Source organism: Motacilla alba, chromosome 2 (assembly GCF_015832195.1).
Source record: "Motacilla alba alba isolate MOTALB_02 chromosome 2, Motacilla_alba_V1.0_pri, whole genome shotgun sequence".
Lineage (NCBI taxonomy): Eukaryota > Metazoa > Chordata > Aves > Passeriformes > Motacillidae > Motacilla > Motacilla alba.
This window is the reverse complement of record NC_052017.1, coordinates 22,259,732-22,284,961: the sequence shown is the minus strand read 5'-3', so window position 1 is coordinate 22,284,961 and position 25,230 is coordinate 22,259,732. Positions and strand designations below refer to the sequence as shown.

Sequence of the window (25,230 nt, the reverse complement as noted above, 5' to 3'; positions counted from 1 at the left end):
ATTTAAAATTTAATCAAAGCAACACAAGAGCAGGTATTAAAAAGTGAGAAATCTCACACTACTCCTTCATGCTATTGTTGTGCTCTCACCTTATGGGTAAGACTAAATGCAGCAGTAAGATCCCTGAAACAATTCTACAAATAGAAGTTTTTTCTAACACATAACTTAATCAGAGGATTCAATGCTCATGATTCTTTTGGTCCTAATTTACTGGAGAGATTAATTTCATAACCGACAGAAAGCAATTATGTGGTACACTTGCCTATCATGTCTGACATCTTAATTTTTGGTAGTTTCTCTTCAAAAGTAGTTTCTCTTCTCTTCAACACTTCCTGAAGTGTTGTACATTTTTCAGCTACTGCAAGCAATCAAAGCAGGTAGAATTCAGAACCACTGAAGTGTTTAATTTATTCCCTTCAGTTCCAGAGAGACAAACAAGTAAGCACCTCATGCAGCACCTACAATACGCAGAATAAAGTGACAACCTATTCAGCTGCAAATGCAGACCTTGCAGCTTTAGAGGGGTTATCTTCCTCTTCATGCCACCTTCTCTCCTCCATCAGAGATTTCAGGTCCCTGCTGGCCTGCTTCTGCTCCTGGTGTTCTGGTCACACCTTGAAAGGCTAAAACACGAGTCCTCCTCTACCTGTCAGGAGCATAAAGTCCCTCTGCAAGTTCATTGCTCCTTGTTCAATCACTGCTTCACAGGTCAACCTCCCTTCAGGAAAGGGGAAGCACAGGCTGAGAAGAGATACACAGCATCTGTCAGCAACATACAGGAGCATCTTTTCACTAACCATACAAGGAGAATGTGCTGCTTATTAAATGAAATTTCTGTTTCAATAGTTGACTATTTCATTTTTTGTAGTAGGAGGTCCAAAGCTGACAGCTTTGGACAGCTTGGGAAACTACTTCCTCTCTCTTCTATCCTTACCTGATATTCCCACTTCTTGTCATCTTAACTTTCCTCCTAACTGTTTCCCTGTTATAGCAATACTGTATACACAAGCCAGAAGACCAGACCACTTTTTTTAATATCAAATGGTCTTAGTAGTGTTTTTCAGGATGGCCTCCTAAGACCAATATGTGCACCCACTCCTCTGCTCACAGATTCTGTCTTCCTCAGAAGCAGGTGTTATTAAATCAGGTACATTATTGTAACCAACATCTGTTTAATCCTCTGATTTGAAAGATGTTTGAAAAAAAAAGGAATTAAGTGGTATCTGGTACAGCTCATTCTCTGATTCACACCGTAGGCTAGAAAATCACCAAGAACTGTGTAGAATTTGAAGAGATAATAAGGACAACATAAAATCTCAATACACTTTTCTTTCTTCTAAGAAATGACACCCAAAACTATGGAACCAGTTGATGCAAATGTCACATCAAGCTCTTCCATATTTACAGGAAATGGAAAATTCTTTTGTGTACCCTTCCCACTAGATGTCCCTTACTGCCTCTGCAGTAGCTCATTGCAACAATCTGTCAGATTCCATTAAAAACATATTTGAAAGATTCTCTCTCCCCCAACCCCCTTGAATTTAAACAAAAATTTGCTCAAGTGGTCTCCTGTTAAAGCAGAAAACCAGGTTTAAAGAAATACAACCTGCAGATAAACAATCCTGGGGAAGGGAAGGAAAGGGGACAGAAGAACTGCCATCTTCATATAAAAGTGCTTTTTAATACATCCTTTTAAATTCTGAGTCAAATTTAATACAAGGTATTACTAGTTACTGAATAGGTTATAGCACAGATATACCACTGCAGCCTTCAGAAGAAAATATTGAACAGAACCAGACCAGATTTGTAAAATAAGAATTCAGAGTTTACTAAGCATGTATTCGTACAGGTGTCACTTTTAGGGTGGAATCAAGTTCCATGAGAGCTACAAGAGAAATAAAACAGTCAGGACCTAATAGTCAGGACCACTGCATGATGCAACAGAGTTCCTGAAAAGAGAGCCCGACCCCATGACCTTCACTGCAGACCTGAGACGGGTCAAGTTGAGTTACAGCTTTTGCAACACATGTCAGAAAATCACGAAATATTAATATTGTACTGCTGTATTTGAGCATCAGTGTGATCTGTTTAGAAAGAGATGGAGTCTGAGTCGATCCAGAATCCAGGACATTACATCATCATTTATTTATTCTAGAATCTGGCATTACACAACAGCTATCTCACTCTATTCAGCCAAGAATTTAAGCTTACAGCAAGCAATGAAGAAGAAATGCCAGAAGTACAACATCAACACATGAAAATACTTCCATTTGCTTCCAGCTATGGTGGCAGTACAAGGCAAGCATTGACTGCAACATGACCAGTCATCACAGCGAGGCCTACACCTCTTCCTGCATAAGCTTGCTCTGTGGGATGACTTGCACTGACCTGGAGCTCTCAAGCACAAATTGTGAGCAGCATATTTTATGAGTTAACTTGCAAATCATATCACAGACAGGTCAAGACCCCAAACTGATTAGACTGAATAATCAAGTATCAGCTTTACCAACAGACTAGATGCTGGTTTTGTGCTGTTGGGTTGGGTTTCTTTTTAATTTAATAATAAGCATCTCTCTCAGTTGACATATTCAGCAAGAAGCCAGCGCAGCAGCACTTTACATAAGGTATTCTCTCAGGAGGGATGTTTTTTCCCTGCCTGTTACAATACAGGCCTACAGTTACAGGAATTATCACAGGCAAAGTTCTATGAAGTATTTTCCCTGCATGCAACATTTCTCACCATTGAACAGTTTTAAATGGTCACTTTTCTTAAAACATCCAGCTGTATTACATTAAAAAAAACAACCAAGTGTTCCATGCAGACCCTTTGACAAAGACATTGTCCTGGTAGTTATTCAGAAAATGAAAATATGTTTGAGCAGTATGCATGTATTAATTCACATGTATATCATAACACTACTATCCATGGGTTTCTTCTAGCATCAGTGAGAAATATTAAAGGCATACCTGGACTATGTAAAGTACAAAGACATTTAACCTACCTCATCAAAGCTGCTATCTTCCTTCTTCAAGGCTTTAAAATAAAAAGAAAAAAGAAATTATTATCTGCACTGTGTTTCAATAAACACAAACCACTAGAAAAAAAAAAAAAAAAGAAACCAACTAAAACAGGGCATCATTTTCCTGTTTTAATAGGAAAGAACACGCTGGCGTGAATAACAATTTTATACTCAAAATCTGAATCTGTAAATGGAATGTAGAACAGCACAGAGAGTTTCTAAGAAAGTAAATTTACATATTTATGAAAAATTCTCTCAGGTTAAAGAAAATAAGAGTTTGTAAGGGTGGGTTTGGGTTTTTATTTTAACTCCTAGTGAGTGTGAAAACCCTTTATGGAGAGCTTGACTGAACTTCAAAAAGGAAAAGTATAACAACCACCTAACCATGTATTCAGCTTTTCAAGTACTAACTCTTTATGAAATAGTATGCATTGTAACATGCCTTTTTCCTTTTTCTTTTTTTTTTTTAATTTTTAGTATGACTTGCACTAAAGTAGAAGAGATTTCTTTCTTACACTGTTAACAAGCAATTAATCAACAAACATAGGAGAGAAAAACAGTGCAGAAAATATGTCAACTGGTAAGAAAATGAAGACACGAATAGTTCTGCAGTTGTAGCAAAGATTAGGCTGATGGAAAGTTTTCCTTTAGCATACTGGACTTCCTTATTGAAATATGAAGAAAATTAATTTCTCGAAATCTGCACTGAACTGCGCCAGTCCGCAGGTACGAGACTGGCTCTTTTTCTCAGCCAGACCCACGAGGGACTGCACTCCGTGTGCTGCACGCCGTGACCTGAAAGTGCTCTTTGTTTCCCTCTCTTGAAGAGCTAAAATTAGATAAAACATTGCATGGGTGATGGCCCTGCTTCTTCTCAGTTTAAACCAAGGAGGTTTTCAGTTTGGGGGATGTCATCTGAACAGCCATGCAGCTCAGGCATGCTGCACCAGAAGGGTCCCTCCTCATCATTTAAGCAGCATAATGTTTCTTACACTCCTGCATATTTCTGCAAGAAATAAATATTTAAGCACCTAGCATGGTTGAGGATCTAGACTCCAGTTGTTATTTTTCTCTTTTAGATGCTTCTTCTGCCTTCAAATTACTAGTAATTTCTAAACATCTTTCAAATCTTGTCTTCAGGAGCAACTGCATAACCAGATTCAAAAAACAAAAACAACCAAAAACAACCCCATCAAAATACAACAACAAAAAAATCAAACCTGAAAATCCCCAAAACAAACAAAAAATCAAAAACCCCAGAAAACCCACAGCAAAAAACAAAAACCAAACAAAACAAAAAACTAAAATAAAAGCGAACAAAAAAAAACCCCACAAGAAACAAATGAAAATAAAACAAAAGCAAAGCCAAAACTGTAGAAGCTGTATCAGAGGTGGTACAGAGGCAGTACCACGTGTGCAAACAGTGCTGCACCTCCAGAATTTCTACCATGGGCAGCAAGGCACAAATCCCAGTTTTATCTTTGTACAGGGATAGCCGGGAATGTCCAGCCTTTCTTTGCTTTTAAATTCCCTTTTCTTTAGGACACAAAACATAGCTTCCCTCAAACCTTCGAAGATCACTGCTTTACAGTTACTCACCTAGATTTCATGCTCAGTGATAAAAACAATGAAACAAACCCTGGTATTTTGCTGAGGTGATCTGAGTCACACATTGTACATTTGGACAGTTAAATATATTTTTATGGTTTTGAAGGGTGATCAAATTTTCAGACTGCCAATCCCAAGTTCTCAGAACTATGAGTAAGGAAAGAGAAGGAAAGAGAGAGGAGGAAAGAGACGGAGAACCCCCAACCTGTGGAACACTTTTTAAGAACACGCTTCCAATCTTCCCAATTACCACTCAGGTCACAGTGACATACAAGCTATAAATTAGTAAATGACACACCTTAAGCTGTGCTGACAAGCTTTTATCCCTTACCAAAACACAAGATTTTCACATGACCAGAGCACTACAGAAATAGCCCAACAGATAGCTAAACGAAATTCACAGTGTAACAGAACAAGAAGAAATGGCAATATGTGGCCTATTGCATATATTTGGTTTGTCTTTAGCTCCTACCTTTGACTAAAAGAGGGCTTTTAAGAATCACAAAAAGAGTATGAGAGTTCTGGCCACCCATTTAATGAGATTCTGCTTAATAATAATAACAGTCTCAACCAATTCTCTACATAGCATCTCCCAAAGAAGACACCAAAGCAGCATATTTTATAGAACAAACTATATTAAAAATACCTTTTTCTCCTTGATGCAATCTTTTCCTTTTTAAACTGTTAAAAAAAAATCTGCTGAACTTTAGAAGAAAATTAACTGTTTACAAATGAAGTTCTCATTATCTCAGGTATGTGAGCTATGTGGATGTACATCAGAGGAGATTAGTGGAGATAACCTTTGTATCAGTGAGGAGCTAGTAACAAAGCCCAGGGATGCTCAGAAAGGCCACAGGTTGCTTTCAGCACACTGATAAATCTCAGCAACGTTTTCTCTCTTTCTTCCTTTCCTCCTTCCTTTCTTTGTAATCTGGAGTTAGTTTTTGACTAAAGAAACTCATAAGAAAACAGAAGTTAAACGGCATGAGCTGAAGTGATCTCAAATGTGATTCTGGTACTTTATGAGCTTCAACAATGCATAGCTAAGAACTCTTCACATAATTAAGAGATGACAAATGCTTTTATTAAATTATTCACTAATAATTTAATTACATAACTATCAAAGGGCAAAACTAAGAACCAAACCTAATAAAGGTTTAAATCCTAAATTAAACAGTGAGTCAACTGAATTTCTAAAAGTTGCTTAACATGCAGTTATGATGTGTTTACTTGTATGGTCAACACAGTCTGTAAGCAAGGAAACAAATTTTTAAACTAATATGGATGTTCATATAAAAATGAATAGGCTGGCAGAAACTTATGAATGAAAAGAATTATATATATATATTTTCAGATTCTTAGCAATATTAGTTCTTTATGGTAAGATAACTTTTAAGAGGGACACTCCTTGAAACACCAGAAAATTTGTGCCAGGAGACAGGGTACCTAAGCTACAAAGACAGCTCATTTCTCTAGAACTGGAAGCACACAATTTCTGCAGCAAAGAGCCACCCTGTAGCACCACAGACCACACACATTTCCCCCAGCACTGTATCATCCTCTGCCAGATTTGCACATAATGGAACAAAGTGAATGCTCAGGAAAAGGCTGACTGCGTGGGCAATGTCACACATCACAACTTTCAAGTCAGCAAAATAAACATTTTCAATATTAGGTATTCTAAGAGTTACAGGACTGAGCCCAGTTTTGTTTGATGAGCCAGATCTTCATCACCCTCTTCCAGCAAAGCCAGTGGATGCAAAGCATCAATTCAGAGTAAAAAAAAATGGGTCAAGTCTTCCTGAGGCTGCTCTTGGTACCCTTTGGGCCTCTGCTGTGCCACAGGAATAACTACACTGTCTAGAGATGCTGGGAAAATAGCTTCAAATGTTACCTGACATACTTCAGTACACTGTAAAAAAAACCCATAAATTAATTGCAGCTAGAGCTTCTCAAATTGAGAGGACTACTTGGCGAGGAGAAGTGGGTCTGAAATGCAGTTTATTGAGCGTTAACTTGCAAGCTCTAACAAAAAAAAGCTCACCACCAACAACAATCAGGATACATTTTCACCACTCTTATCCGAGAGGCTAACATAACCTTGGGTATCTAAATCTCGTACCAAAGTCTGGGGTCTTGCAGTATTGAGAGAACTGCATTTGGTAGATGGAATACTGCCAACACTGGGGGAAGGTGTAACAGTGCTTTATCATTTCAAGAATGACCATCAGATCTTTCCTGCAACACATGAAGGTCTGACTCACTAATTATTTGATTCAAACACCGCAGTACTCTCACATCATTTATATGACAATGCTCATGATACTGTGTTGCATACTTAAACCTGCAAAAACACAGACATTGAAGCAGAACAGAAGAAGTTAATATATCATCACTCTTTTATAGAATCACAGAATGTTTGGGTTGGAGGAGACATTAAAGATCATCCCAACTCCCCTGTTATGGGCAGGGACAACTTCCATTAGACCAAGTTGCTCAAAGCCCCATCCAACCCGGCCTTTACCACTGTCAGGAATTTATTATTTATGACAAATCACAACTGAGCAGATGACTGCAAAAGTTACAAATTAAATACATAATTAATTTGTAATTTGCTAACCATATCAAGCAACCAGCACCTACAAAAAGAGCATTAAAACCCAAATGTCAAATATCCAGAAAGTCTTTTTCCAATGAGGTTTTTGTTTTCTCTCCTTCACTTCAATATAAGAGTGAAGTACAGCACATGTTTTACCCAAGGATTTCCTGGTATGCAAGTTTAGAATTTCTTTGCTTGGGCTTATCTGTGGCTCTGGTATCAGGGAGTGAACTATCTTCCAACCTCACACAGATAAATTAGAAGTTTTTTTGCTCAAAGTCCGGTTACCAGAATGATGATCAATATATTTCAGCATCTGGAGATGGAACAAACTTGCTGGTAGCAGCTGTGTTTTAATCACAAAACAACCACCAGCAAACAAACAAACCAACTGCACACCAGACCACACTCCTACACTTCTGCACACATACACACAGAACTGGAGGAGCTTCCAGACATAAATATCCATGTATCTAAAACCAGGCCAGAGCTCCCAAGGAAACTAAAAGCTTGTTTAATTTGTGCAAAATGACAAGAAGAGATGATCACCCAACCGAGCCAAATAAAACATGCAGAAATTACCAGCCAGAGGGGCCTTGATCCCTAAAAGGCATTAACAGGACTGTCACTGTTACAACAAAGCAGCATCCTCATTCAAAACATTTTCTTTGTTAATGACTTCCACCATTAGTAAAACCCTTTCACAGATCTGTGGAAGAGCGTCTCTCTGTGTTTATACACGCACAGAGACATATAACAGACCAAACACCTGACTGCTTCATATTTCTTTTTCTTCTAATCAAAGAAAGTTAAACGTATTTTACAAGTTTAAGACTGATGAAAGCTGTTTTCATATGGGGACAGAAAGATTTGTAAGATGGACATCATATTTGCTTTAAAACTGTACTTTGCATTTCCCCTTGAAACTCTCTGGTTTACAAGTAAGAATAAGCTTTTGTCAGTCTTCTTCATCCTGGAGTAGGACAGTAAAAATACCTATTAAGACAATCATCCTCTTAAAAGCTTGCGGTGCTTGAATGCATACACAGCACGTGAAAAATTAAAATGCCCAAGTGTGCCGGCACAGATTCTAGGTAGGGTCACCGGGGGAGAACCAAAGGCCACAGCTCCCGGCTGTGCACAGGCACTTCACACCCTCTCACTGGGACAAAGCAGCTCTGCGAGCTGACCCACGTCTGCCGGCCAGGCTGGCTCCAAGGCAAGACCTCCCAAACGGACAATGCATGGAGAAGGACTGTGGAAGGGCCCATACAGAAGGTCTGCAAGCACAGGGGTGCTGCATCTGCTCTCGTGTGTTACAGCACTTCCTCCAGCCACCAACTCGGGGACGCTTCACTCCTCCTCTGAGGTACCTTCTCTCCCTGCTCGGCTGCGCGTTGATGTCAGCGGGAATTAATGCTTTAAACAGTGAATTAAGCATCATAGTGCACCAAAGACTAAGAGAAACACCAGTCCAAGCAGACCAGAACTCTTTGGCATTGTTCTCAATAACAAATTCAACTGCAAAATAAACCAGTGTCAAAACCAAACACGGTGTGGTACTGGGATGTAACACGCTTGGCAGCGGCATTCAGATGACGCTGCCTCAGGATGCTTTATGTCAGTGACAGAGCGACAGGACTTCGCAGCAGATGACAGATAGACTTCTTTTGTCTGGCCCCCTAAGTCACTGGGCCGCTATTACCTGCTTCAGCATCTCACACCTCAACCGAAAACAACCTGCAGCCCGTACCAAAAATAAATTAGCAGACCTGCAAGAAAATGAAAATAACCGGCTGCTTTCTGTTGAGGTTTCTCTTCGGCAGCGGGGCACGTGAGCCAACTCTCATTTACAGTTTGCTCCTCCGGGCCGATTTTGGGTTAACTCCATCACAGACCCATGCAGCACTGCTGGGGCTACCGGAGTTGTTTATTTCCCGAGCTTTCTTCCCAAGAAACGTTTTTCGCGGACGGCGTCGCCGCGGGTGCTCCCAGCCTGGCAGCGCTGAGCCCACCGCCCCCCGTCCCCTTCCTGCCGGGACCCCCGGGGGGCGGGCAGCGCCGTCGGGACCCGGGCCCGGACTCACCTATTCGGCCGAAGCTCTCCGATAAAGTTCTCCGCAACTTTTTCATCCTGCTGATCTTCTCGGCGGACTGCGAGTCGATCATGTCACACATCGGGGGGCGACTCGCCCCTCCCGCCGGCCGCCACCGCCGCTCCCCTGGCTCCGGGGGAGACACGGTCCCTCCGGCCGGGGCTCTCCCCGCGCCCCGAGGAGCCGCCGGGCGCCGCGGGACGGTCCCGGTCCCGCCCGGGAAAGGAGCCCTACACCGCGGCTGCCGCTGCCGCTGCCGGAGCCGCTGCGCCCCGCGCCGCCCGGCTCATAGCCCCGCACGCCCGTGCCCGGCTGCCCCGCACGGCCGGACCCGCGGGCAGGGCGGGGGCCGCGGCCGCGCCGAGCGGAGATGGAGCAGCGACAGCAAAGTCCGGCCAGGGGCTGCGGGCGCCGGCGGCGGGAGGGAGGGCGTGAGGAAGGGAGGGAGGGTGCGCTGAGAGAAAGGAGGAGGAGGAGCCTGGGCGGGCCGGGGAGCCCCGGGGAGGAAGGGCGGCGGCGGCGGGGGCGTGGGGGGCAGGCGGGGAGCGCGGGGGCCGGGCCGGGGGATGCGCGCTGTCTGCCGCGCGTCCCGGGCGCGGGGGCCGTGCGGAGGCTCCCGGCGGGAGCGCTCGGGGCGGCGGTGGCCCTGAGGGCGCTTGCGGTGGCCCTGAGGGCGCTTGCGGCGGCGTTCGGCAGGGACAGCGCGTCCGCCCGGGGCTGCCCGCGCCCCGCCGCTGCAGCGCGCTCTCCCGGGACGCGCTGCGGGACCCCCGGGCCGGCGGGCCGGGGCTGGGCGGGGGTCCGGCCGTGCAGGGAGGCACCCCCGGGGCGGGCGGCGGGTGCGGAACGCTGCCCCCGCTGCTGCGGTGGGGTACGCGGGAAAGGGCACCTCGTCCGCCGAGAGCACCCGGCCCGTCAGGTTGAAAGTTGGGGTCCTCTCCACGTGCGTGTCCAGGCGCAGCCGGATAATGTGCCTTAGCCTGCAACTTAATGAGTGCTGGGAGCTTTTGAGCTTGTTAACTCAATTGAAGCAACATTACTGAAAAATAAATCAGTTTAACCCATCAAAATGGATGATTGTGTCTAGTCTAAAGTATAAAGTAGGTACTTTTCCAGAACAATATGTTAGGTAAGGTTCTAAAGCCCAGGTCTTTGTGGCTTAAATTGTATTTTAATGCATGTTATCTGTTTAAAATGAACTTGGGTTTTAATGAGGCACCTAACACAATTTACTGGGATTAGACGGTGTCTAAGCTCAGTTTCAGGAGCACATTTGTCTAGACAAGTGTTTAGGTGAGTTGGGTTCAAGCCATCTGCAACTCTGTGCTCTGGGATTGGGATTGAGCCTTTCTATTACAATGCAGCAGGGGTGGACAGTATGCAGCATCTTGAGGTGGAAATCTATTGCAGTTCTCTAATCTACCATATGTAGAATATGCATGTACCTCCTGTGGCATACATGGGAACTTGTCCTGCCATAAAGTAGTACAGCAGTGCTGGTAAAATGTCTTATGCGTAACACCTGAATGTACAGACAGTTTGATAAAAAGGTTTTTGGAAGTGTGAATTCTCTTGACCCTGCTAGCATCTTTGAAACAGGAGCTAAAATGGCATTTTCAATGTTGGCTATGTCGTGTTACGGAAGGAAATTGAGAAACGGTAGAAACTGGAACCTTGCAGAGAGCAGTACAGGGAAAAGGAGGAGAAATAAAAATTAAAAAGAAACAGACAAAGGCACTAGAAGGAAAAAGGGAGGGAGAACACAAGTGTTTAAGGATGTTTAACTAAATCATTTCAAGAAAATTACATTAAAGTCCTTAATAATGGCTGATGGTTTGATCTTTGTCTGAATCTGACATTACTACCCCTGTTCTTAGTGGAGAGGAAAATGCCATCATCATAAATAAAATATTCTGGTCCAGGAGCTAAAACTTAGTTTAACATCTGAGCACTTTGCATTTTCTGTGTCACCATTCACTCCAGGTAGCTCTGCTGTTTGGCTGAGACTTGCACGAACAGTGCTGTAATTCAGTCTGTGACTTGCTTTCAGCAATTAGGGATATCATTTCTGAGAGCTTCTTAGGAACCTGTAATTAACCATGCTTAATTGATAGATGCTGTCTTACTAGTGAATTAGCCTAGATCCTAGCACCTAGTGAATTTGGAAAAATATTCCCTTTTTTCCTCCCTATTTCTAAGTAAACCATCACTTTATCACTTGGGAAGAATGAGCCTCTGCCAGGCTACTGCAGTCTTTCTTTCACAGAAAGCAAGCAACCCAAAATTTCTGAGAAGCATCTGGCTTTGCAGCTGCTTGGGAATGATCTACAAGCATATGTCAGGGTGTTTTAAATCAATGAAAATTTTGCCTAAATTAGACACCAGTGTGGTGCCAAGTGAGAGAAACCCAGGTCTTGTCTTCTGAATATTGTACAACCTCAGGATGCAGAGATGCTACACAGACTTTTTCCACCAGAGGAAGGACAAGCTTCCAGCTGTGCACAGATTCTCCAACAGCACCCTGCAATTTGTGTCATTCTTCCCACCGTGGTCTTTATTTGGCAGAAATATTTCTGTGAAAGTCCTTCTTTGTTCTTTCCCCTGCCCAAGCCTCTTCTGTTTCCAAGGGCAGTAGTACTGAAAATTCATTGAATTCAGGAATGTGGAATCACTTTTGTAGCTTTGATCAAGCTCATAAGCTGGTGGTTCTTATTTCTCATCTCTGTATTTCCATCGCCCATCTCAGGAAACCAGTAAAGCAGAAACATGCAATTAGGAAACCACAGAGATAGCAGCTACTCTGATGATGATGTTTTGCTTCCTTGTAGGGACAGGATTTCAGCTCTGTTTTAAGTCTTTCAATTTGAGGCATAAAAAATTAACATGAAAAACATGCAAAATTATATTGTTGTTTGCTGCCTTCTTCCACAAGCCTCTACCAAGTTAAAGCATGTTTGCCTTTAATGGGGCATCTGTTTTATAAAAAGCCAGGCACATTATTTACAGCACCTTTTCTTACATCAACTCTCCAAAGAAACACCCTAAACAAAAACTGCTTGCAGTTACTTTGTGACCCAAGCATCTCCTTTCCTGGCTTTGGTAAGAATTCACTACAAATCCTGGCCTCTGCTGCTGACACTGAGTCATGCTGAATCACTCTGCAAATGTAAGTATTATCAAGTGCAGGAAAAATAGTTGCCAAGATATCACTTGCAAGTTGGACAAGAGGAAACATTCGCCTCAGTGTCTCATGCAAGCCAGGAGCCTCACGGTTTCAATGTTTCACGCTGAGGTGTGGGTTATTTCCGAGGAAGGGGAGAGAGCAGGGCTGGCAGTTTGCTCGTTATTGTGTAAAAGAACATATTGTTTGGAGCTACAAGCAGCGTGGCCATGGGCCTGGAGCACAGGGTGTGCCAGCAGTCTCCTCGCCGCAGATGGAGCAGCCACGGCCGCGCTGTTCATTACTTGCAGGGTAAGATGAAACGGCAGAAAAATAAATCCGTGATGCGTGGTGCAGATGGTGGCTCGGGGTGTCACACAGATCTGTGCACTCTCCAGGTCTCAGGGCACTTGCTGCTGATTTTATGGGGTAATTTTATGTGGCCTGAGCTCTCTCTCAACCCCAGGATTTGTCATGTGCCCCCCACCCTTGACCCCGTAACACTTCTTAGGGGCTCTTGAAAGGCAGTGTACTTAAGTTACATTCCTGGGCCAAGTGTCTGAATTTCAGAAATCTTAGGAGCACATAAGCAAGCAGTGTATATTTGTGGAAGAGGTAGTTAATGCCATGGATTTGGGCAGAGTAAGACCTTGCATGAAGAGGTCTGTTGGAAGAAAGCAGTAAAGCTCTCCAGGGAGATGAAGTAGTCAGTGTAACTTCTCCGGGGAGAGCACTGTCTTGTCAGGCCTTCTGCTGCCAGTATAAAGTAGATTTTCATAAATCTCCCTGGCTGGAGACATTCTGCATTAGGCCAGTCTGCTCACCTTGAAAAGATCTCTCTGCTGCAGCGTCTGGGACCTGAGTGCTTGGAGCTGTGTTGCTTGTTAACACACAGCGATCCTTTTGTGACCCTCCAGTGATGAAGATGGATGTACAGTCACATAACACACCCCCTCCTCTTCCCCCCTCCCCCAGTCTCACTTTCACTTGTCCTCTAATAGTACTCAGTCCAAGATGACTATTATCTGAGGAGAAAGCCAGGCTCTGCTAACACAAATGGTGTCGTATCCTTAGGGACATGACCTTTAGCTCTGCTAGCAAAATGCATTAGTGACAAAAATTAAACTTTGGCAATAGCAGAACAGTACGCATGTAATCTGCATCCACATCATAACTTGTTCCCACAAAAAGTTCTCAGAGCTGATGTATTTTATGTTGCCTTATTGGTGATTGCCATTAAATCCCATTTTTTATGCAGCCATGGAAATTTTCCCTGTGTTGATATTCCGTGCATCCCTGCTGATTAACGGAGGGCTCATGGGCCCAGGTATTGCCTCTCCAGCCTGGCTGCTATTGCCAAAGCCTGCTCCGTGGGGTAAGAAGGGATGAGTAAGGTCCACACACGTGGTTCCAAAGGCACAACAGGAAGAAAGTGTTTTTCCTGCTGCCTTATATCCAGCTGCAGATTAGAGGTGACCTGCTGAGCCATCCATGGTTTTACACCTCTGGTACCCCCTCGTGGACACTTTATTTCATGTATTAACATATGGGGGCACTAGTTTTCTGTTTCATTCTTACTTTACAGCATCACATCAGGGGTTAAATGTGCAAGTGAAACACAACATCTTTAACCTTGATGTTTGTAATTCCTGTCTCTGTTATGCAGCTTCCTTGTGGTGTTTGTGAGCATTTCATTTCCCAGGAAAGTATGGATTCTTTTTGGCTTGGCCATCACACAAAGCTGCACATCCACATAACAGAAAAGGGGGTCTCTGCACATCCACATAACAGAAAAGTAAGAGCAAACACAAGAAAACTCATGGGTTGATAATTTTATAAAGAAAGAAGTGGAATAAAAAAGAAGACAAAAGATAAGTGACGCAAAGGCAATCCCTTGCCACCTCCCCCGCAGCGATGCCCAGCCTGTTCCTGAGGCAAAAGACAACTGGCCTACCTAAACTGCATTCCTCTCCAATGCATTGCAGAACATATTGTTATATGGCATGGAATATTGCTTTGGACAGTTTGGGTTGTATCTGCTTGTATCCCCTCCCCACCTCTTGTGCACCCCTGATCTATTCACTGGTTGGGTAGCAGGAGAAACAGAGGCAGCCTTGATGCTGTACAAATGCTGCCCAGCAATAAAAAGAGTCTACATAGCAGCATTGTTTTGGTCACAAATCCAAAACACAGCATGGTACCAGCTGCCATGAACAGAGTTAACTCCATCCCAGCCAGACCTAGTACACACTGATGTAGGAAAATCCCACTGAGGATACAGAAAAATACGTGTGCAGAAAAAAAAAAAAAAAACAATGAATGACAACGTATCAGAAACCTACATATTTCAAACTAACAAAGTAGCATTATTATTATTATTATGAGCTTAAAACTTTTACAATATATGCTTCCATATAAATGGTGTCAGCTCAGAGATTCTGCTGGGCAAGTATAGGTATGCTAGGTTTGCAGGAATGGGCTGAGGTGCTTTCCAGCTTAAAATCACCTGGCTACCTAGCAACATAGCATTGATACTGAATGTTGCCTCTGTGAAATAAGTGCAAATACCTTCTAGTGAGCTCATTTTCTTATGCTATCTTGATAAAAGTCTAGTAAAAGAGGAAACGGGATTTAATATGCAATGGTCCCAACCATAGTGATTTTAGATACAAATGTTTTGAAGCCACCAAAATATTCAGCAAATACTCATGATGAAAATGATGCAAAATGAAACAGCAGGAGGGCTGAGGTTGATCCACTTAGATGCACTAAAAAAGCATGTGTGCATCATGTCATTTTATCACAAACATTGAATAAAGGGTGTTTACTGTAACAGCACAAGTTTTCTTTGCAGCAAAATCTCATCAGCACTATAGCATTATTTGTGCAACTCAGAGGTCTGTGCCTCTACACATACAAAGCCCAACTGATTTGGGCTGGGAAAATATAACTGCATACACAGCCTGGGGAAATTTCTCATGGACAAGGCTCCTCTTGTAGGTAACACATGATTTTGAAAACACATAGGCACACAAAGCCTATGTTGATTCTAGGTGTGAATATTTAAGCACTACGTGCAAAAGTAAAAACCCATATACTGATTTCTCTTGGTAACAAGCCTGAAATGTTCACCCTACCTTATTTCTAAGATACCCCAACTTTCTCTGCTATTTTTTCCCTATTTCTTAACTATTAAAATCATTTGTAATGACTCTTAGCAAAGCATGCTATAGTAGTGCTGAACTCCATTTACTCGTATTTCTCTGTACCCTTTTGGACTGCTTGAATCTGTAGGACAGAACATAATGGGAATGTTATCTCCCTGTGGAGAGAGAAACTCTCCCACAAAAATAATACAAAATATTTGCAAGTATTATACATGAAAGGCTTCTTTGTCAAAATGGAGATCTGCCCTCTTAACATGAAAATCTGGATGGACTTCAGGCATGCAGGAAAACATTGCTTGGTCTTTCTGCTCAGTTCTATCCCAAAATCAGCACCTAAGGCAGTTAAAAACAGTCCAGCCCACATGGCAGTCTGCTGAGGGAAGGTTTCAGAACCTGCATCTTATAGTTTTATTTAGTTCCTATCACTGTGGTAACAAAGTACTGCACAAATTAAGTGCCACAAATTCACAACTGAATACTGTCCTTCACTACCAGCTTGCAATATCGTTGGTCTTCACAGAGTCAGCACAAATGAGTGCTCCTGATCTCTCAGTCCAGGTCTTTCTGCCACTGCAGTAGCAGTAAAGGCTCTAGTTGCCATTTAGGGGGCTTATATAGTGATAAGGAGCCACACAGAAGTGATGTCTCTGCAGGTAATGCAGCTATGGTCTCTGCACAAAAGTGTTGCAGTCAAAATTTCCAATGGAGGCTGGCCACAGAAATTGTGGCAGTTGAAGGTAACCATCATCTGCAAAATGAGTCAGAAGCACAAGAAACAGCAAATTGGCCACTATGGACTATAACTCCCAGGCACTATGTGATTTTGAGAAAGATGAAAGAGAGGCTTTGTGTTTGTTTAAAGCCCTGCTTCCAGGAGTTAGGGGGGAAGGTATAAAGACATTTTAAGGAAAATTCAACTGAAGAAGAGCTGGAAACACTAATTAGAGGCAGGGGTTGGTGCCACCACAGAACTTGGGAAGTACAAAGATTTATGTAATTAGGAGTTTTAAAAGGAAAGAAAAGGTGGGGGTGTTTAATGCAGCAGAAGGTGGAAAGGCAGCAGAAAGAAACAAAGTGGGAAAGAGATACTCAGGATGATAAGCTGGAAAGATGACCTATAAAAGAGATTTTGGAATCTGGATAAAGAACCTTTATCAAAATTGAAGGTTAGGAGCTTGTGGCAGCCAGCCTGTGAAATGAAGAGAATTTTAGTTGCACGGATAAAGAGCAAAAGTCACTCTGTACAAAAAGGAGGTGCCAGATTTAAAGTACCTGGATCTGTGTGAAAATTAGATGTGACAGTTTCCTCCATTTTGTTTTAAAATAATGTATGAAGTAAATGCTAAAAGATGAGACCTCCTGCAAAATTAGGAGGAGAAAAGCCCTGGTTATTGTAATAAATTTGTGATGGTCTCCAGGCACACCAACTAATTTTGGCACTTGTGACAGTCTTGTCAGGACAGTACTGTGAAAACTCCAGGTGGTTGACCTATGAGCCAGTGGCAACACGAGTTATTTTAATGAAGTGTTGTTCATACAAACTAGCAAGAAACAAGTCAGAGAAGACAGCAGCTGCATTAGATGTAGTGGCATCTTCATTCAGCTCACTCCTGTGGGCTGAGCTACCCAGAGTCCATTCCATGTGTTGCCTGAGCACTGTTTGACCAGTGCTGCACAGCAAGAGTCCTCACTGGGATCCCACTGCTTCTTGAAAGGATTGTGTGTAAAACACACAGCTCTCCAAGGGTGATGGAAAATGGAATCACGAGCAAATATTGTTGGAGCATGGTGCTAATAACACCAAGGCTGTGGGTCAATCCCCATTCACTTAACAGCTGGACTTGATGATCCTTGTGGGTCCTTTCCAGCTCAGAGTATCCTGTGGCTGTGATTCTGTGAGATGTGCTGGGTGGAGGGAGTGCTCTCCAAGGGCCAAGCAGTCTCTTGGAAACTTGCATTTTTGAGGTACCAGTGCTGGATGCAAGGAGACAGAACAGAGGGATGGGTGAGATGATGGCATGAAGAGGAAGGCAGTGGACTGGGATGATTCAGCTGGACACACGAGAGGAGTTAACAGAGAGGCAGGTTCAGATCTGAGCAGAAGGAAGGAAGTCTGACACAGAGAGAAAGACCTTAGAGTCATCCCTGCAAAGCTGATAACCAGAACTGCACAGTGGCTTCAGAATTTAATGGTTAGAGGTCCAAGTACCCCACTGAACTCTCAAATTAATTATTGTTGTTGGTCTATACGTAAACATGGACTATTACAAGATAAGTCTGCTTGCATCAGTAATGAATTGATCTCAAAACACATGCAATATTGCACTAACTTTATTCAGCACTTACATCCTTTGGTTATATATTTTACTGAGGATTTAAATATGACATTTAAAAACCCATCGATTTCAAGCCTGGGATACACTCATGTCCACTAACCTCAAATTTGAAATTAAGTACCTAAACCCTTTGTCTAATTGATGAAAATAAGAAGTTAATTCTCATTCTTACTTTTAAGTTCATATAATAAAAACTCACTGCTCACAAGCTATTCTTGCAGGACTTCATTTACTTGTAAGAAATTTCCAAAATATGTATTTATGTTTCTCCTCTATAAGGAGAAGCACAGACAATGTGGTAAAATGAACAGGACTTTCAGTGTGGTTCCATTTATTACAGTAAGAGGTTAAAAAGTAAATAATCCCATATTACTTGCTAAAATATTTACAGTGTTTCTGAAATTCCTCTTGCAGTTACAGCCATCCAGAATGGATATGTCTTTAAGATTTATAAAAAATATACACAATATAAATAAATGCATATACCCAGGGAAAAAGGTCTCTGAGGAGTGATTCAGAAGACAAATTCACTGGAAAGTAATTTTTTTCTAATGAAAGCTTCACTTGACAGAGTCCCTGCTAAGACAAATCTCTTTCAGAAAAAAAAGTTTGTGAGTGATAGAGTCCTAAGGAAAGCCCCTGATAATTCCAGCTTCCCGAGTTCACAACACAAGGCTCTCATAATTGCATATGGTGCTCCAAGCATCCCAAAGGAGGTGACACTAAGCCCTCATTCCTCCACACCAATTAAATGAAAAAAAATCTCTGTTGTTTTAGACCCATCTTTTCACCTAGTGCCCCCAGCTCATACATAGCTACTTTGTCATAGAAGAACCTTATGCTGATTGAAAATATTTCAATCAATTTCTGTTGTTGGGATCAAGAAGGGGAAAGGTGGAAAGCCAGTGAATCAGAATAACTGATGTCATCACAAGAAGCTCCTTGTAACAAAAGCAACGTCAGAGAAAAGAGACTATCAAGAGGAAGAGAAAGGAGCACATTCTGAATATTCTTCAGGGTAGAACAGGTTTGGAGGTGTAGGGTCATTCAAGGAACAGGCAGATATCCACAGCTGCATCAGAACGGAGGAAGGAATTTAGCTGTGATATGTACCTCTTGGGTAACTTCTTGCCATTCATTTACTGCATGACAAAGTTACTCTTGGTGTTGTTTCCCTCTGAATCTGGGTGATTTTGAACTTTCAAACCAGCAGTGTTGTAGCGCCCAACCATTGCTATAAACCAGATCCTTCTCCACTGTGCTCCAAGGCACAGCAACCACAGACCTCCTTTTGCTCCCAAAGGGTTCATTGGATTCTGCAGCTCCAGATACTGGACAGAGATGAACATATTCTGTCATTTAACAGATTCCAGTGGTGGGTGCTTCTAAATTAGATTTTAAAAATTGTTTACCAGAAACAGGATGATTCCACAGCATCACTCTAGTTTTTTTTCAACTTTTACACCGAGGATTAGAGATTGGCCTTGGGAAGTGATAGGCAGTGACCTAGCAGGGCCTTCTGTGGTGCAGTGTTATCCAAAGATTATCTATCTTTCCAAATAAACAACTCAGCTGCTGTGATTCATGGTCTGTGTTTGATGTCAACAAGAACATTGGTCCCAGTAATGACAAACAGCTCAGGCTGCTTCTAGCCTTCCACCCAGCTGAGCAGCTTTCATGATGAGTAAATGAGCGCACTTTTGTATCATAGATCTTCAGAGAGTAACTTGAAGAGAAGACTTGCCTTACTGTGTTCAAAATTATTTTAAAAGATAACTGATACTTTTTTTTCTGCAAATCCCAGTTCCCAAGTTATGCTTCTTGCTGCTTCAGTATTCTCCTTCATTAAGTGTATTTTTGTCTGTCTTAATTTGGCTGAAGTCATGTATCGGTATTTTAGAACAAGAGTTCATCAGGTAATGCAACTAGGGAATAAAAGGAAAAAAATATTTTTAATTTATTTGGTGTACTGAAAAGAATGTCAGGAAGGAAATTTTTAATAAAAGACAGTTTTATGGCTCCTTTTCTTGCTTCACAACGTGATCTAATTATGTACTCGTTCAAATGACAGTTCCCTTGTGATTCTCATTGAAGAGAAGTGCTAACCAATGCAATGATCAAAACCAACACTGTAGAACAATTCCATCACATTCAGGATACAAGTCCATCACGGGACTGTCTGATCACCAGATTTGCTGGTGTCTAGCCTGAGGGCATTAAATACATGACTGACACATTTGTCTATTTGCAGAGCCTATCTATTCATGTTTTCCAAAGTTTAAAAATCTGTCCTTCTGGAAAAAAAAAATCTTTCCTCATGAATAAAAACTAAGCCAGCACTGTGCTTTTCTTCCACTGTCTGAGCAGCCTGGTAGTGCAGCCAGGCCATGGGCAGGCAGCTGCAGCATCCCTGCTTGGCTGTGATCCGGCACCCAGGCTTCTGTGCCTGCCCCAGCAGCGGCAAATACAGAACACTGGCTAAAGGTTCACAGATGGCAAAATTCACCTTCGAGTGTAGGTGAGCAACAGGAGTCAAAGGGTTTCATTTATTTGTGTCCCTACTCCCCCAATGGTTTCTGAACTCCCTATTTATCCTCTGAGAGAGAAGGCTCTAGTGTTTGTGTTGCCAAATTCAGCAATATATGTCTGAAAACATCACTGACTTCCTGCACTCTTCCAAATGAAAGCAAAGAGATTTCTATCTTCCTCTGTTTAAATCTGATTTATAAAAGAGTTTAACCAAGGCTCTAGAATAATTTTAAAAGCCACGTTAATGTGAAAACAAGAGCCTAAATTCTTGTAATTCTTTGTGTTCTTTTTAATTCCACTCTGAAAAACTACACAGATAACATACTATATAGATAATATTTTTAATTTATTCATTATATTCTGATAATTTTTCATATAAGTAATTACATTAATAAACTCGGCATAGTCCTTTGAAGTTCAATTTGGAAAGTACCATGTTATCTGCATGTAATAAACCTCATGTATCTATCCTCCCTCTTCTACTATCACGTCTAGTAACTACTATGACAAGCTTTTTAAAATATTCCTCTGCTCAGTTTAATAGGGATTTTTACAGTATCATTACACATTCTAATTGGGCAATTAGGGGTTTCATGCCACTAATCAAAATGCAGGGCGAGTGACTGAACTAGTGCAAGTGATGTAAAAAGAAATGAGCTAAAAGGACAGTCACAGTTTTACCTACAGAGTGACAAAACCCAGAGTCAAGTGTCAGACATGTCACTGCAGCCCAGAGCAAAGCCCCTGAACAAAATGCATCTGGTCAAAAATTAACCCATGGAAAAAGAAATTCTCTAAATTTCCCTGTGAAGATGTGTTTATGCCATCCCTCACGACTATTTTGATTTTGAGGCCTAAATCCCCTTGTGCTAGAGGATTTCCTGCATCCAACCATTTTATTGTCAGTTTTGGAATACCTTCAGCCTGGGCAGCTTTGTCTTACCATTGTATTCTATGTTTGATGAGGGGACAAACTCATCAGCATTAAGCATTGGGATAATCTTGAATTCTCCTTTTTCACTCTCAAAGCCCCATGTTAGAGCACTAAACAGTCTCTTCTCTGACATAGGAGCCCCTATGAATGTTGGGTAAGCTCCAGAGGAAAATAGTCACTTATTTTGCTAATATCAAGCACATTGCAGCTGATTAAGCTGGTGCTTCTGATATTCCTAGAACATGGACATATAATAAAGGCAAGAGTCATCATGGCTGATGGGTTCTGCCCTAGAAATATATTCCTATGTTGATCTGTTTGTTATTAGAAACACTGGGGGGCAGGGGTTCCATATTATTTTCTTCACAGATGGCAATGGCAATTTTGATAAAAGAGGAATTAGAGATGGGCTTGGATCCTGATTACCTCAGGATAATTTGGGTATTTCCCCCTTAGAAGTCATAGTCTGTCTGATCCCACTGACTCAAATTCACCATGTATCAACCTACACCCAGTTTTAGTCCTGTGAATCAACTTCATTTCAAGGATAGACGTTTCATACCAAAATGAAGTCTGTGTTTCAGCAGGAGCTACTCAGGGCACCAGCTAATCACGACTTTAGCAACCCAAGACAGATGTTCAGTCTGTTTAAAATTATTATAAAACCACTCTCTAAATGTCTTTGTTATTCAGGTGTGAAGCTCCCCTGCAGCAGCAAGAGACACTCAGGAGGATGACACTGCTGTGCTGACATTTGGATCTTTGCAAAAATTCCATCAGACCAACAGTAACCCTTGAGGGAAAACTTGGGGATATCACTGAGACCAGAAATACTAAAACCCAGAAAGAAGGTGGTTCTCTTAATCCACCACATCTGATCTTCACTGGTGAGTACTGAAGAATAGAAATGCTTCTCCAGACCACAAACTGTCAGGAGCCCACTCTGCATCTGAGGGGAGGCCTGAATGAGCCATCTCTTCACCAGCTTGCCCAGAAATGCAGCCATGACAATATGCTGCCATGCAAATTCCACGTGCTTCCTCTTGCTTTGCAACTGCAATGGAAGCAGTGTAGCCATACCAGCAACCGTGTCCCAGGAATGAGCTGAAGTTGAGCCTTTGTCCTGCTGTTCAAGTAAAGCATCAAAGCACTGTACTGGTCTGTTGCAACAATTTCAGCTCTGCCACAAACCACTTTTTTAAAATAAGTTACTCAGTGGTGGTAAAAAAATTTATTAGGAGTGAAATGGATTTTCCCTGTGTGCTCACTATCATCTTCTTCCAACCCAGGAGGTCTGGGAGGCAGGATTTCCCTTTGCAAATGCCATGCTGACTCTTCCACAGCAGGCTCAATTGTCCCGGGTAACCGATCTGAATTCACACTGTAGTGATCTAGATTATTGGAATTTCAAGAATATACGTGAAGAAGAAAGCAGCATTAAAGAAAACTATGGTACTGCAATACAAGAGGCAAAATAGCCATCGTGGAGATTACCACCTTGAAATGTTGCAAACCCTCTTTTGCCAGGACTGAGAACTTAGGTCATCTGGTAACAAGAATTGTGATGTTTATAAAAAGGAAAGAGAAATAATGAAACCAAGTAATGGGAACTTAAAGGACTCTCCTTGAGGGCAAAAGTGGTATGTGTGTGTGATTCCTGAACTGATGCATGGGAAATGAGTAACTAGGGCTGGCCTGAGAACACCAAGTGCCAGATACTATTTCAAGCCCGGTGACCATTAGGGGTACACGAAAGGTTGCCCTTGGGATGCAGGTCAGAGAAGTATTGAGCTTAGCAACTGTGACAGAAAGAGTGATATGCAAATCCACATCAACCTGAGGTAATTAAACATTTCCTAATCCTTTTTGCCATGCTGCTACTTGACAACTCCTTGCAGAGATTGGACTGAAGGTCAAATTAAAAAGAAAAGAAGAAAACAAAAACCACCACCAACAAACAACTGCCAAGTCTCTGGACCAACTGTAAATATCTTTTATCTTTTTCCTGCATCTTACTTCAACATGTTAATACACAAACAGATTCAAGCTTACAGGGTTCTCAAAGTGACTTTGCTTAGTCTATCACCCATTTATCTGCCATGCCAGCACTTGACTCAAAGTGACAGCTTAGAAACTCTGCCCTCTATTACTTTTTCTTGTTTAAAAGCAATTGCTATATCAGCAAGAGAAAAGTCACTCCATTTGATTAATAATACATACTGATGGTCGAGACATTCAGTCAGAAGACTGATAAATTGTTAAGCTGCTGAAATCCACCTGCAGGTTTCTTTAGGTCTAGACTTACCTTCTGACCTTCCCGCTTTGTGGAAGCTCACTTAAGACAACCACTAACCATTTTCTCTGTAAACTACGTAAGATAGGGAAAAGCAAAGTTTGTGCTTTTCAGACAGCCTTCCTATAAACCAACACTAAGCCTGGTTATTGATGCAGCAAGTGAATCAACCTGGGAATTTCTGTTGTAGCAATACAGTGTATTGCATATTGTATTGCATATTTTCATTTCTATTAAAGATGACAGGACATAACAAAATCCAAAAATGCAAATCTAATCAAAGTTGTGCAAAAGAGAACACCATTTGTTGATCACTGCTTTAGTGTTTTTCCACTATTTCCCTTTTGCCTCCCTTCACAACACACAACTCTTCCCATTTGTGGATGGTTTGGCTCATTCACTACTTGCACATATCCTAGCCTTCGCCACTTCACCACGGCTTAAAACAGCAACGAGGAGACAAAGTGAAACAAAGAATTTTGTTCTCATCTCTGCCATTTAACATCTCTTGTAAGAGCTCAGCATCAGAAAAGAAAGCAGAGTTTGTTTTTCTTGATAACTAAGGTGTGTTGTTGAGGAGAAACACTTGAACTCACACATGACAAGGCCTAGCCAGGAAGCTAACACTGAGCTGACAAAATAGAGCTCTGGGTTTCAGAGCCAATGCACACTTCTACACATTTAAACATTTAATCCTCTCATGCCAAGTCCAAAGCCTTAATGATGCCACAATAAAGACTAAATGTATTTGCTCAGCCAGATATTGAGTATAAACCATGTGAAGCAATTAAAAGAAATAAAGGTTTCCAATTTCCAATATTGTTTGAAGGTATCAGAATCACGACCCTTTCTTTTAAGTTTTGGGTGAAGGAGCTTTTGAGGAAGGGTCTCAGAGGATTCTGTCAAGTGCCAGCAAGCAGAAACACAACTTTAGGAATACTCTGGAGATACTTATACTTCAGTCCTGAGATGCCACTTTCTACATATTTTTGACAAGTTCTTTCCTCTCTGCACTTCAAGTGGTTGTTCTAGCACCCACAGAAAGGATAAATCAATCAACAGCAAGCTTGGCCCTGCTGCATTTGGAAAGATGAGAGCCTATGTGAGCTTGAAAAGCTTCCACCCATGTAACCTCCCCAACTCATGATTTGAAGCACAGGGGCAGTCAGAGATGCTGGCTGATTAGAACCCCAAAACCAAAGATGATAAAACTCAGATTCAGGCAAGCACAGTGGGAACAGCCACATGCAATTCCTGCCAGCTTTACTGTCTCCCCAGACTAGTGGCTTCCCTTCTCCTCAGCATTTCTTCTAAAAGTGTCTTTCATTCTCTCTGTTCCTGTCAGGCCCCTGACACTCAGAAAGACAGCAAGAAAAGCATCCTAGCTGTTTCTGCCCCATTTACCTGGACTGGCTCAAATCTAGAGAACTGCACATCCAGCAGCTCAGCTGGGGCATCCTAGGGTTGCAAGCCACTGGCACACAGCCC

At 42.1% G+C, this 25,230-nt stretch overlaps 1 protein-coding gene across 2 annotated transcripts in view; it reads right to left on the bottom strand.

Moving 5' to 3' along the window:
- CDK14 (cyclin dependent kinase 14) overlaps window positions 1-9,767 on the bottom strand; it is a 313,650-nt gene extending 303,883 nt beyond the window's left edge. Inside the window, exons 1-2 of one of the 2 annotated variants that reach the window (XM_038128378.1) lie at window positions 9,315-9,767; window positions 3,003-3,034 (exon numbers count right to left, since the gene is read on the bottom strand). In XM_038128378.1, coding sequence (XP_037984306.1) covers window positions 3,003-3,034; window positions 9,315-9,405 — 123 coding nt within the window. In that variant the 5' untranslated portion in view covers window positions 9,406-9,767. The remainder of the gene's footprint in view (window positions 1-3,002; window positions 3,035-9,314) is intronic. The other variant, XM_038128382.1, reaches the window with a different exon arrangement.
- Between the last annotated feature and the right edge of the window lie 15,463 nt (window positions 9,768-25,230).